At 33.0% G+C, this 13494-nt stretch overlaps 1 protein-coding gene across 1 annotated transcript in view; it reads left to right on the top strand.

The window, feature by feature from the left end:
* LOC108720634 (metabotropic glutamate receptor 8) overlaps window positions 1-13494 on the top strand; it is a 179929-nt gene that overhangs the window by 40730 nt on the left and 125705 nt on the right. The window contains exon 2 of the mRNA XM_018444757.1: window positions 12257-12455. Within this exon, the coding sequence (XP_018300259.1) occupies window positions 12257-12455 (199 nt within the window). The remainder of the gene's footprint in view (window positions 1-12256; window positions 12456-13494) is intronic.

Consider the following 13494-nt stretch of genomic DNA (forward strand, 5'->3'; position numbering starts at 1 on the left):
GAACGCCATTTCTGGGTATCGACCGGAGACAGCACAAATAATGCGCGTGCCATTCAAAGTTTCGGTAATAGTGAAACATAATAATCACAATATCCGTAATTGTTAATTAGATCATGTTACATGTATACAGACTATTTTGTCGATTTTAACTCATCATTTTTGCCTGCTGAAAGACATTGTCATCCTAAAAAGCTAATTTATAAACCTGAACTGCGATATATCATGTAATTATAAGTATGTAGATATTTTTTTCTACTTTGCCGAATACTTGCGAATCCAAGTATACGTACAGCCGACGATATTAGTAATCGAACTTTTAGATATGGAGAAAAAATACAAATAATAAAATACGGAACTTGAAAATGCATACCTAACCTCATCTTTACACAGATGTTTGAGGGGGAAATGTATTTTAACAGACGGTAATCTAAAAAATGATGCTCAATTATCGTAAATGATTACATAACAATAAAATGACAACATAATATATTATAAAAATTACAAAAATAAGTGCACCCTCAAGCTACAGTTTATATAAAAGTTTCTTAAAACAGACTTTCAGCGAGGCGTGTTAGGTGAGTGGTGAGTGGTCAATTGGGGACCGAAATGACACTCAAATGTGGATAATACCGAAAATTGGATGTTTACATTCATTTTGAGTGTCATTATTTCGGATCCCGAACATTACGTTTGGTGTATTTTTTCATGAGGGTATCAATTTCTTTTTTTATTTTTTAAATTAATGCTACATTGTTATAAGCATTGACATTTTATTACAAATTTTACTGTTCTTTAAATGTTATAATTATTAAATTATTTTTAATTTTTGTATTCTTGTATATATTTTTTAAATTTCCAGAAAAATTTGCTGTAAATCGACAAAGAAGTTGTTAAGAATATCCGCACAATATACCGACACGAATGCACGTAAATTCTGACTTTTTGCCGATTATGAGCCGACTTCGATAATCTTTATAGCAGAACAAGAAAGAACGTAAATCTTTACATTCGACATATATACATAGTTTACTCTAAAAATTATTACATTCTTATACATTAATGTAATGAAGGAGGGACTCCCGTGAAAAACTAAAACCTGTAAAATCAAGAGAAATCAATCAAAGCTTTTGTCACATGTTATGGGTATGAAAACTTTCACACCAAATTTCATTAAATTTTAACAATTCATACAAGAGTTATGATAAAACATGATGAAAATGAGCACTTAAAGAGAAAAAGTTGCATGCGCATTCAGTTCGATGGAACCAAAGTGAAAAAATTTCTAGTTACTTTACAGTCTCAATAAAAATTCTAATTCCTTATACATTTTATTCAAAAACACGTTACAAGTAAATTGGTAAAAGAACTTTAGAATTTGGACAAAATGCAATGCGCATATATCGTTTTACCTGATACATGTCCGTACTCTGCGTAACAACAAATACTGTTTATAATTTCACCATGATTGACAATTGATAGTTCGATTTCGCGTTCGCGCCTTTTTGTATTACTACATCATGAAACAGTTGCTCACACCAATTCACAGATTCACTACCACAACGAAAGTATCTAAAAATGGCGGCGATTAAAGGAACTTGAAATCTGACCAATCACGAAGTCGGTTTCCTCATGTCGTGACTCTTTTATAGAGACTCTAAAGGTTTGTCGCGTCGCAAGTTCCACATGTTCCAACATGCTCCTACCATAGCTTCTACTCACTCTATCAAGCGCATTGGAGTGAGTAAAAGCTATAGTAGAAGCATATTGGAACATGTTGGAGCATGCGACGCGAACAAACTTTAATTGTTGTAACAGGTGAGTGCTATCTGCTGTTTAAAATGTGAAACGGACATTTCCGAGGATGATGATGACGTATCTTAAAAATTTGCAGGGTTGACAAAAACTCAGTTTTTTTCAGAAAAACTCAAATTTTGGTGGTTTTTGTGGGTTTCTGTGAGTTTTTGTGGTTTGTGGGTTTTTGTTCTAGGACTCTAGTAGCAGTCATCTATTGTTTTAAAAGTGTAGTATCTGTTCGACAAAAACATAATCTCAAAAAGAGTCGTCCAACAGATACTACCAGGATTTAGGATCAGCATTTCATTAATATCATTTATGTTAAGCAATCATTGCAACAAGTTTCCAATTAATTTATAGATAAAAAACTAGTTTAATTCTTAATGTAATAAACTAATTTATTTTTAAAGATCCAATAAACGTTGCTAGTATTTTTTGACCTTTCTAATTACTAAGTTTTGCTTAACAATCTCGAGCTAGATATTTTACATTTCAATTTATTTGCACGCGGGTCGTACAATGCGTTCTAATAACTTTCCATTTAAATTTCGTTATTATCTTGATTTTATTTACTAACACTTCGGTGATCATGAGGCTTTAATTTTGAAATGTTGGATTGATATTAATTATGAACTTATAAGAGCCATATCACAGATACATTTTTAAAATTATGTATTTCTAATAATATTTTTCTATCACATTTTTCTAATAATTTCTTTCAACTTACAATTTAAACATTATAAGGCAAATCAAAAATTAAATAACATTATATTATTCAAAGAAACAGATTTTTTAATTAGAAATATTTGATTTACATAGATCAATACATTCTCTTAATAGACAATTAATGTTTTTTTCATCTAATTTATCAAACGTATTACCACAGTATGTTCGGAATGATTTGGTAAAACGTTATTCGATTTCTTTTGAAAATTTTCGAAAAAGACTGCTTTTTCTCGCTATCCAACGACGAAATAGTTAAATTCACTTGATGACGTTAAAGATTTATCAATTTTATATAATTTTATTCGTAATGTTAAATGTATTATGTTCAACCTGTAATACGACTTCATATCTTTCTTTCCAATGTTTAATTATAATTAAACTAACATAAATGAATTGAAATTTATAAAAATAAAATATCTAGCTCGAGATTGCTAAGCAAAATTAATAATTAGAAAGATAAAAAAACACGAGCATTTTTTTTAGTTTATTGAATTTTTGTTTAAAAATGTTGCGAAGGTATATGGTAACCCTTCGGATGAGCTGCATATTCGAAACGAAACAAACAACCACGTGTTTTTGATGTATTTTTGGCTCCTGAAAACAAATATGACAGCAGAAATTGGCGCTCGGCCGTATCTTGGCCGCAATTTCGAAAAAACATCGAAAAAACGTGATTTTTTTTAGTTTTTTGTATTTATTTCGAAAAATGCAAATCGTATGAAAAAATGTTTCAAACAAAAAATGCAGAGCGGAAAATCCTCTACAAATAAGGTTTGATACACTTTTGTCGTATCTTGTATAATAAACGCGTAATCCGTAGTTAAAGTACCCAACTTAATCAATTAGGTTTCTCGCAAGTGAAATGTGCCGAAATTTAGTATATATGAGGACGTGATTCGCAGGCATTTTATACAGTATCTTATAGATATATCTAGTCATAATCCATTAAATTAATAACCATTAATAACCCATGTGGATAGTAGGATGTATAGACAGTAATGCTTGGGTTCGGGCGGCTACGCCGCCCGAACGAAATAGAATAACATATCCTACCCGCTTGGGGCCTAACCGCCTAGAAGTTACAGCTGAGACAGTGTCTGCTTGGAATATTCCTAACCCAATGAAGACAGTGGGGTGTGAGAAGACTTTTTAAAGACAGTAAAAACCCATTTGGAATTCTCACCCCAAATATCAATGGGTTAAAAATATTCCAAGCAGACACTGTCTCAGCTGTAACTTCTAGGCGGTTAGGCCCCAAGCGGGTAGGATATGTTATTTTATTTCGTTCGGGCGGCGTAGCCGCCCGAACCCAAGCATTACTGTCTATACATCCCACTATCCACATGGGTTATTAATGGTTATTAATTTAATGGATTATGACTTTAAATTTCGTGCACTCTTACCGAAAAGTACGTACAACGCATGCACATGTGATCACAGAGCATAAACGTGTAAGTAAAGGCCGCACAAACGTATAACTAGTCACTTTCATCGCTGTTTTACGGGCTTCCTTTTGTGATTAGGACAAATGTGTAGAATCTTTTTTATAGAGAATTTCATGCTCTATAATTTTTGTTTGAAACATTTTTTTGTACGATTCGTATATTTCGAAATAAATGGAAGAAACTTAAAAAAATGTCATTTTTCAGCTTTTTTCAAGATTGCGGCCAAGATACGGCCGAGCGCCAATTTCTGCTGCCATATTCGTTTTCAAGAGCCAAAAATACATCAAAAACACGTGGTCGTTTGTATGATTTCGAATATGCAGTTCATCCGAAGGTTTACCAGGTATATTGATATTATACAAAACAATGAAATTTGACATGCATTTGGATTTTTGTAATTTGTACTTGGGTTTTTGTATTTGGGTTTTTGTAAACTGGGTTTTTCTGTGCCAACCATGAAAATTTGACATTTCGGACTTTGCATCGAGATATCTCCGTTTATAGGATACGGACAATAAAAACACTTTAATTATATAATTTAAATTCAAGTTGTCCATTGAGACTACTCAGAATCGATCAACTTCTGAATATTTTCAATGATCCGGTGCTCGCAACTCGCCCACTCGCGTAAAGACACGGGGCGATCTCGCGCTACACTTGGCGCGACACATTACCTTATCTCTTGATTTGTTGATAATTAATCTCTAATAGCTTATGCCTTCTAATATAATATATAAGATTTTATATTTTATATTATATATATATATGTATACTATATATAATATATTACATATATATATATATGTGTATATACAAGGTGAGTTTGATAAAAAGTTCATCACGTTTTTCTCGAAAACGGTTAGAGGTAGGGGGAAGATATCTATTATCAAAATTGTAGGATAAGTAGAGGGATGCTTTGATGACCTTGAGTAACCTTAAATGTCCTTGGTTTTCATACTGCCAATAAAAAATTTTGTTTAACTGAGAAGAGGTATTTTTTATTCATTCTATCGATGGTGCTCAATGAACTGAATAATTTTGCATTAGAGTATCTCTTCGAAAATTCAACTATTGTCGGGATATAAGCCAAAATAAGTCAGACTGTTCAAAATATTCACCGTATTGATTGAGACATGCCAGTCTTCTTGGAAATCTTCTAACTTTTAAATCATGAAAGAAGGGGAATAATACAGGACCATCTCTATCAATCCGTTTGTTTGGAAACATTAAGTTCTTGCTTTGATAGTTATTCAAAAATTAGTACGTTCTAACAGATTTGAGTTGGAATTGATAAGTACACATATCACACTACGAGTAAAGTTTCTTAAAAATATTATATTCTAATGAAGAAGCTTTTGATATGTTAATGTGATTTACGATGATTGTTGTGACGTGACAATTTTTGTTCGTCACTGTCGCGGATTGTCTACGGGGGATGTTGCGTCTAGAGTCTCTAGAAGTAAGAATCTGGACAATCATCTAGTTAGAAGCAAAATGGCGTATGTATATGTGCAGTATATGTGACATACACATACATGTGCACTTACACAACATATACAGTTGTGTAAGTGCTTACATATGTGCTCAGTCATCAGTTTCAATAGCGACGATTGGTCGCGCCATATTGCTTCAGAACCAATGAAAAATCAAACAAGATTTTTCAGACTCTTAATTTTAGGAACTCTAGTTGCGCGTCCTCCCGGCTTAGAGGGCGAGTGCGCAAGTAGGCGCGCATACGAGCGTGCGCCAGATATATTCGCTTCGTTAATTTATTCGAGTAAAAATTATTAAGGTACCTGAGCTGAATGAGGTCCAGGCACTAAATAAGGCCCACTTTTAAATTTATTACTTTAAAACTTGCTTTACGCCTGCACTATATGCTTAAAAAATGTGTCATAGGAAATAGATAAAAAAGGATTAAAGAATTGGAATCGATAGCAACACGTTTGTTTAACACAATAAAAACTTGTGTGTATAAGGCTCTAGTATGAGCCATTTTTATAACAATCGGCTGCAAAATTTACCAATGTACAATGTGTTTCATAATTTATTATATTTCATTATAATATTATTCAACTTCCTAACTATGAAAAATAACTAATAAATAATTTTTTTGAAATAAGTATAAGTATTTTTTTAAAATGTGTTATACTTAAATAAGGTCCACTTATGTGATTTTTATTATAGTGACTATTATTATTTGTTTGTTATATGTGAAGTTTACGCCAGAGAATAACAATTTTCAATGTTACTATCTTTTAAGAAACCAATTGCATTCAAATTGCTAAAAATTTTCAAAGATTGAAGAGTTGATTACAAACAAAATTAAAGATAATTGTAATATTTGAGAGTAGAGTAAGTCCTAAGGAATTTCCTTTCTATGATTAATAATCATTTTAAAACTGATTTAGAAAGAAAATGTTTACTTTCTTTGTTATTTTTAATTTATTTTTTATTTGGGCTTTATTATATGCATGTAATAAAGCCCAATGTCAGAGTTTAATAAAAATTTTTTTTCGTTCATTTATATATATTCTATATAAATAATATATTTTATTTTTGGGAGTGAATGAATTGAAGATTCGATTCTCACTTAGTTTATTTCAATATTCCCATAAATAAAGAATTTTAAAAAAATAAATAAATTAGGTGGGCTTATTCGGCTCAGGTACTTTATTTTTAATTTAGTCCTACATTTAGATTTAGTATCACTGACGGACCGTGCTCGGTGGCTGAACTATTGTTTTTGTAATCTTGTCGTCTCGCCCACCATCGGAAGAAGGAAGACTCACTACGCCGAGGAGTTGAGGAAGATACAATACTCGGCTGAGTGCCGCCTCGTTCGGGAGCCCGGACTCGAAGGTCGTATGATTCCGTATATTTTTTGTACTATGCTGCCGTTCAGAAACTTGTTGTATCGCACACGAATTACAGGAAAAATTATGGAAGGAGAAAACTCCATGTAAAACAGGGTGTTGTAGATACGCCAGATGGCCGAGGATACTATCCGTCGGAGATAAAGACACCCCGACACGGAGTTGATGGCGGAGCTTTCCTGGACTTTCCGAACCAGCCCGACTAGCCAGAAGGCTGCAGACGACATCGGAGTCTCTTTACAAATTATATTAAGTGCCCTAAAGCACAAGGATTTGTGGTCCACGAAGACCTGTGCGATTCGTGGGGCCGCGTGACAAATAAGGTCCAATCATCGGGTGACGTGGCCTCGATTAGAGGGGGGTCGAATGACCTGTGTGGATCCGCGAAAAATTCCCGGCCGGCATTCGTGTCGTGGCTGAGCTGAAAAGAAAATTGTGAGAGAACGCACAATTCTCCAGGACCCGGCGACATAGAGACGAGCAGAGGGTGTCGAGAGCAAGGCTGTCGGAGAATTCGAGGAGTAATTTGGTGAGACGAACGTCACTTTAATTGTGAAGCAGCCGATCGCGAGATTTCTGGCATCGCGTCGGGTGGATTGCGCGTTAAAGTTACAGAAATGTCGAGCGATCTCATGGTTGCCGCGTAAGTTAATAATTTGCGAACCACGTGCCATCCGCTCGAACATTCTTTTGAGAAAAATATTGATGCCGACTGGCACTCGTCCTTGCCACGACCGAGTCACTTTCTTTGTGTATTTGCGAGTCGAGATTTTCGCTAATTGCGACATAAAAATAATTGTAAAGTCCTTGCTTAGAGATCCGTTTTATATCGCGCTGTAATCTACCTTGATAACTCTATTTCTTGTCAGTGTGCGAGTAATTTAGCTACCGATAGACTTCATTCTTTGCTTAGTTGTCGTGAAATACTTATTCGCTTTTCTTGTGTGATCATTCTGAGAGCTCAGATCTTATCAATACAGTTGTCTGACCGATGCAGATACAATCGACTCTATCGTTGTTTCGTCGCGAATGCCAGGCCTGAAAAACTAGGGCCTACGTTCAGATTAGTAAAGTTATCTGTAACTCGACGTTTTTGAAATACACTTGTTACTTACTTTTCTTGTAAATTTCTATGTAATTCTTGCAACCTATCTCTCTCATCCGACATTTTTTCTGCCTGTACTGACCCACCTCTGTTGCCATCGCGAATTGTATTGCGCAAATATCGTAAACTAAACAAAAATTAACGAAAAGGTGGCACGCTCCCTCGTGCCTAGCCTAACTTGTGTTTGAGGAAAAGCTCTGATATTTTAAGAAAAGTTTGGTTACCGAATTGTCCCGTAAGGGAGTTCATTTATTTGAAAAATATAATAGAGCACGCGCGCGCGCGCGCGCGACGAAGTTATGCCGTTACTCATAAGTACGGTTATAGTGTAGACAAAATGCTACGCAAACGGCTGATTTGTATGCTTGCATGCTTTCCAAACAGTCGTCATTTCATAAGAGGAATTTTTACACGTTTGGAGAATCGAATGTGTACTACTGGAATTGTTATGACTCAGCCAAGACAACAAAAGAAAAATGTTATTACAAATGAAAACGTATCTAGTGACGTATTGGCTGCAGTTATTGCAAATTCACATGTCTTTGCAAGAGATATTGCCCGTGATAGAAATATTAGCCAATCTTCAGTGTCACGCATATTCAGGAAAAATAAGTTCCGTATATCAGTATTTCAAGAACTCTCGCAGAATGATTTTAACATAAGAATCCAGTTCTATACATAGACTCAAAATAAATTACAAGAAGGTGCTAATTTTTTTTTATTTGTGTTGTGATCAAATGAAGCAATATTTAAGAGTGATAGAACCATTAATAGGCACAATTTGTATTATTGAAGCAAAGTCAACTCACACTGGGTGAGAACTGTAGCTCATCAACACTGATGGAGTAATAATTTGGACAGGAATTATTGGCGCTTGATTAATTGGACCATTCTTTTTTTATTAATCTTTAACAATCGAGAGGTTTATTTGTTTTCTTAGAAATGATTTTCCAAGTTCAGTGGAAGATATTCCGTTTAGAGATAGAGCTCGAATGTGGCTCCAATTAGAGATAGTATACCACCCCACTTCAGTATAAATACGAGACGAGGGCTCAACCAGAATGTTCCCAAGCAAATGGCTTAGTAGAGGTGGTTCTGCGTTATTCTCTGTGAGATCATCCAATTTTACATGTTTGGACTATTATCTTTGGCGAAGAATGAAGGAGCTTATTTTCAACATCCTACCACTTAGGAAAATATGAAAGAAAGAAAACATATTTTTCGCGAAATAATAATTCAAGAGTTAGAAGAAATCCAAACAAACTTTTCACGAAGACTACGGGCATGTCTAGATCAACATGGCGAACATCTTGAACATTTATTGCAATAATAAAAAAAAATTTATTCCAAGCTTTCAGTCTAACTTATTTTGGTTTATATCCCGATAATAGTTCAATTTTCAAAAAGATACTCTAATGCTAAATTATTCAGCTCATTGAATACCATCGATAGAACAAGTAAAAAATACCCCTTCCAATTAAAAGAATTTTTTGTTAGTAATATGAAAACCAAGAACATTTAAGGTTACTCAAGGTCATCAAAGTATGTCCCCCCATTTATCCTATAATTTTGATAGTAAATGTCTTCCCCCTATCTCTAATCGTTTTCGAGAAAAACGTGAACTTTTTATCAGACTCATCCTGTATATAATTATTTTTTTTATTGCCGTTTAGTCTGTAAAACGAATATTATCCTCTATTTGAATATTGTCTTTTGTCAATATACATATAACAATCGAATAAATGCTATTTAATATTACAAGAAAACAAATCATATATTTATTATAAAGGTCAGTTTAATTAGAAGTTTTATATATAGCAAACGAACATTAACATTTTGAAAATTACAAGACAACTTTGCTGTTATTATTGTTTAAATTTTTCATAAATTTACAACTTAAATTGTTACACAATATCGAATTTGTATGTGATTCATAATTTAAATTCCACTAATTTGTAGCTAAGATTTTATTATGTTATTTATATAAGATAAAGGAGAATCTCTGGATCCAAAATTGAAAGATAAGAATATAAATAATTTTAATTGCAATATTCCTTACATTTAATCGTTGTTATTTAGGCATTATGTATAAAGAATCCATGAGAAGTTTACTCTTGGTAAAGGTTCTAAATTAATTGGAAAAAATTGAATAAAATTTCAAAATTATGACCTTTTGGAGAAGGTAAAATAGGAGATAATTAGAAAAAAAATGAAATACATTGTGAAGACGTGAGCGAAAATAAAATTTGTTTAACGAAGTCATTTCACCGCCAGTGCTTTTCTTCCTTCTCATTTGCATCATCGTGAATTAGATTGCAGACGCACAAATAGATTCACAATCAGCAACTTTTCCTTGTAAGAAAATGACGTGTTTACAAAAAAATCAAAACGTACAAAAGCATAAGTAAAAGTAATTAAAAAGAAAGACATATCTTAAAAAATGAGTGCATTTCTTTTGCTAACATGTAATGTTACTCGTCTAACGAGCAAAATCGATTACTAGAAGTAGAATAAGGATAATTGCTGTAGAACTTTCTGAGCCAACGAAAAAAAATCCAGTTTTCGCGACGATTACGGGAAGAAAATTGAACGGTAAAGACGTAAGGCCGTATTACGGACAATGAAGTGATTAAAGGAGAGGTGAAGGGTGAATTTTCTTAATCCTTGTACAGTTCGCACAATTAATGCCTTCCACCCCTGTTTTGACATTGCGCGTTACCTTCTCGGTTATTTTCACGTCCATAATCGTAGTCAGACGGAATTATTGACAATACGCGAGTTTCTCCAATTTTTATTGGTTATCGAGAAGATAAACGCGATGTCTCACCAGTGGACGTGATGTCATAGGCTGGGAAGGCATTAATTGCGCGAACTGTATGACACTCTAAAGCCGAATTAGATTAGAAGGAAAAGAAACCATCGTATTTGGTTTATGTTTGAAATGCACGATGCTAATTCTAAATCGATAATTTTCATCGAGAAAACTGAAAATTTTACTTTTTAAAGCAACAGTTTATGTTTCAATCATTTTTTAAGAAGAAAAATTTAGATGCGACAGACTAGGAGATTTTATGTTTAAACGTCAAAGTTTTAATACGAATAGAGATTTATTATCGAAAAGAAACTCTTTCATAAGTTTAGAAATCATGACCTGAATACAAGAGTTTAAAATAGACAGGAATGGAAAATATAACATATGATGTATTTATATTTTTGTAAATATTTTACACACGAACATACGATGTATTCGCTTCCACTATAAATTCATGTTTTCAGCACACAAGCAGAGAATTATATATGACGCTGCATATCGAGATTTTCGTTTCAAAGCCTCGTTACAAGTCGTTTTGAAGCAGTTTTTATAAGCGTCATACAATGATAATAAATCACACCATGAAAGAGATGTGAAGGGAATTCAGACAATATAATATGTAAACAGATATATTTATAACGTATAAACAATTTATTCTGATCGATTTAAATAAAATATTGAAATGTGTCAATATTGTCTTTTCTCTCGAAGAAATGGTAATTTTAGAAATATTCTTTCAACTTTCAATACTTGTCTTCGGTGTCTTCAACATCCTTATGTTATTTTATTGTAACTAGTTAGGATATAATATTTATAATTTATTTGTGTTATCATATTCCAGTTTTGTAAGAAAAGTGTGTATTTTGAAATTATAATAGTTATTTATTGTGGCAATATTAAACATAAATTAATATGAAGCTAATCACAAATTACTTGTTTTAAGTTCTCTAGAAGAAATATAATTATTAATTTTGTTACCTCCAAAAACTATCCCTATGATTGATATCATTTGTCTCTTGCATCATTTTTCTTTGGAAGAAATATTTGATTTCAACTTGTACCTATCACTAATGAAAACAGATATATTTAGAACACAATTCACACATACGGAATTTGAAAAATTTCACTTTTTTATGATATATGGATGCATTAAGAACAATATAGCGAATTCGGTTGGATTAGTGCACACTGATGCATATTAAAGTTAGACACTGAATTTAATCTGAATATCTCATAAAAATTAAATACAAAAAATTCAAATTATAAAATACATATTTCACTTAACTGCGCGAAAAATCGAATTTACGATTTAATTTGTGTTTATATTAATATTAATTAGATACACGTTTTTATATCAATTTATGTACAACTTTAACATGCACTGGTGCGCATGGAAGATGTCTAATCGAATTTCTCAACTAATAGTAGGGAAGTACTCATGTACTACTGTTACTGAAAAATTTATTAAAAATAAAATAAATGTTGTTTTATGTTTTAGCAAGGTATCAATCGCGAGCCACTCGAGTAGTTCAACTTCTGCAGCCAAGATGAACTTACATAGGATCCTGTCGTGGATGTGGTGCTTCCTAATTACAAGTGAATGTTACAACGCAAAGAATAGAGGCGAAGATGGCTCGAAGTTGATACGTATTGATGGCGATATTATCCTCGGCGGGATCTTTCCGATGCACGAACAGGTAACAGTTTCTTTCATTTTACTATGTAAGATTCGACGTATCAATGATTGCGTTAGTTACACAGATTTCTCGGTAATTTCATAGAATAAATAATTTTGTATCTAAAAATTTAAGTAGATACAGATCTAGAAATAATTTTTGGTTCGTCAAAATAATTACGTAAGAAATTGAAGCATGATAAGCAATAATGAAAAAAATTTTAACATTTTAGTAATCAGTTCGAGCATCCTACATAATTATTATGATAACAATTCAAACAAATATTTTTGGATCTATATCTAGTTAAATTTTTAAATACTTTAGTAAAACTTCTTTCCATAATTTGGAATTGAATTTTCTTCAGCGAAAGTTTTAACTTGATTGATCACATTTTTGAATATTTTACGATAAATATTTCGGTAATTGTATAATATAATAGAACTTTTGGTAAATATCGACAATAGGGCACCCAGCTCGGATAACCTCGACCTTGACATATGTTGTCACCCCGAGTGACCTTCGAAAGGTTTTAGCCCGCGGTCGTTCTTCGTTAAGAAATTATAAACAAAAGAAGTTTGAAAAATAATGCATTATTTCTCTGCTATGCAGTTGATTCAAAATAACCTTTTGTCCTTAAAGAGACGTATTTCTGGCCGTATTCTGAGACGATTTTTTCTTTGGCAAAAATTCATCTGAAGCTTAGTTTTTAAGTTATAAAGAGAAATAAATAGCGTATCACGAGTCGACTACGAAAGGTAAGCAGGGGCGGCGCGCTCACCGATGCATGCGGGTGCTCACGCGCCTGGTAACCTCAACAGTTACACGACAGTACACAAGCCTACAGTATACATTCGAATTCGAATTCTGTCTCTCTCTCTCTCTCTCTAATTCTTACGCGCTCATTCACTCACTCTCAGTTATCTACATTAATTATTATATTAACTTTAACTTGAAAATGATATCGAAGAATTTGTCATGGTTCTAATGACAGCTAAGTGTTAAAGAATTTTTTGTACAAATGTAGAATCAGACAAAGTATTTATAATTGAGAATTAAAGAG

This window comes from Mycetomoellerius zeteki, unplaced genomic scaffold (genome assembly GCF_001594055.1).
Source record: "Mycetomoellerius zeteki isolate Tzet28-1 unplaced genomic scaffold, Tzet1.0 scaffold154, whole genome shotgun sequence".
Taxonomy (NCBI): Eukaryota; Metazoa; Arthropoda; class Insecta; order Hymenoptera; family Formicidae; genus Mycetomoellerius; species Mycetomoellerius zeteki.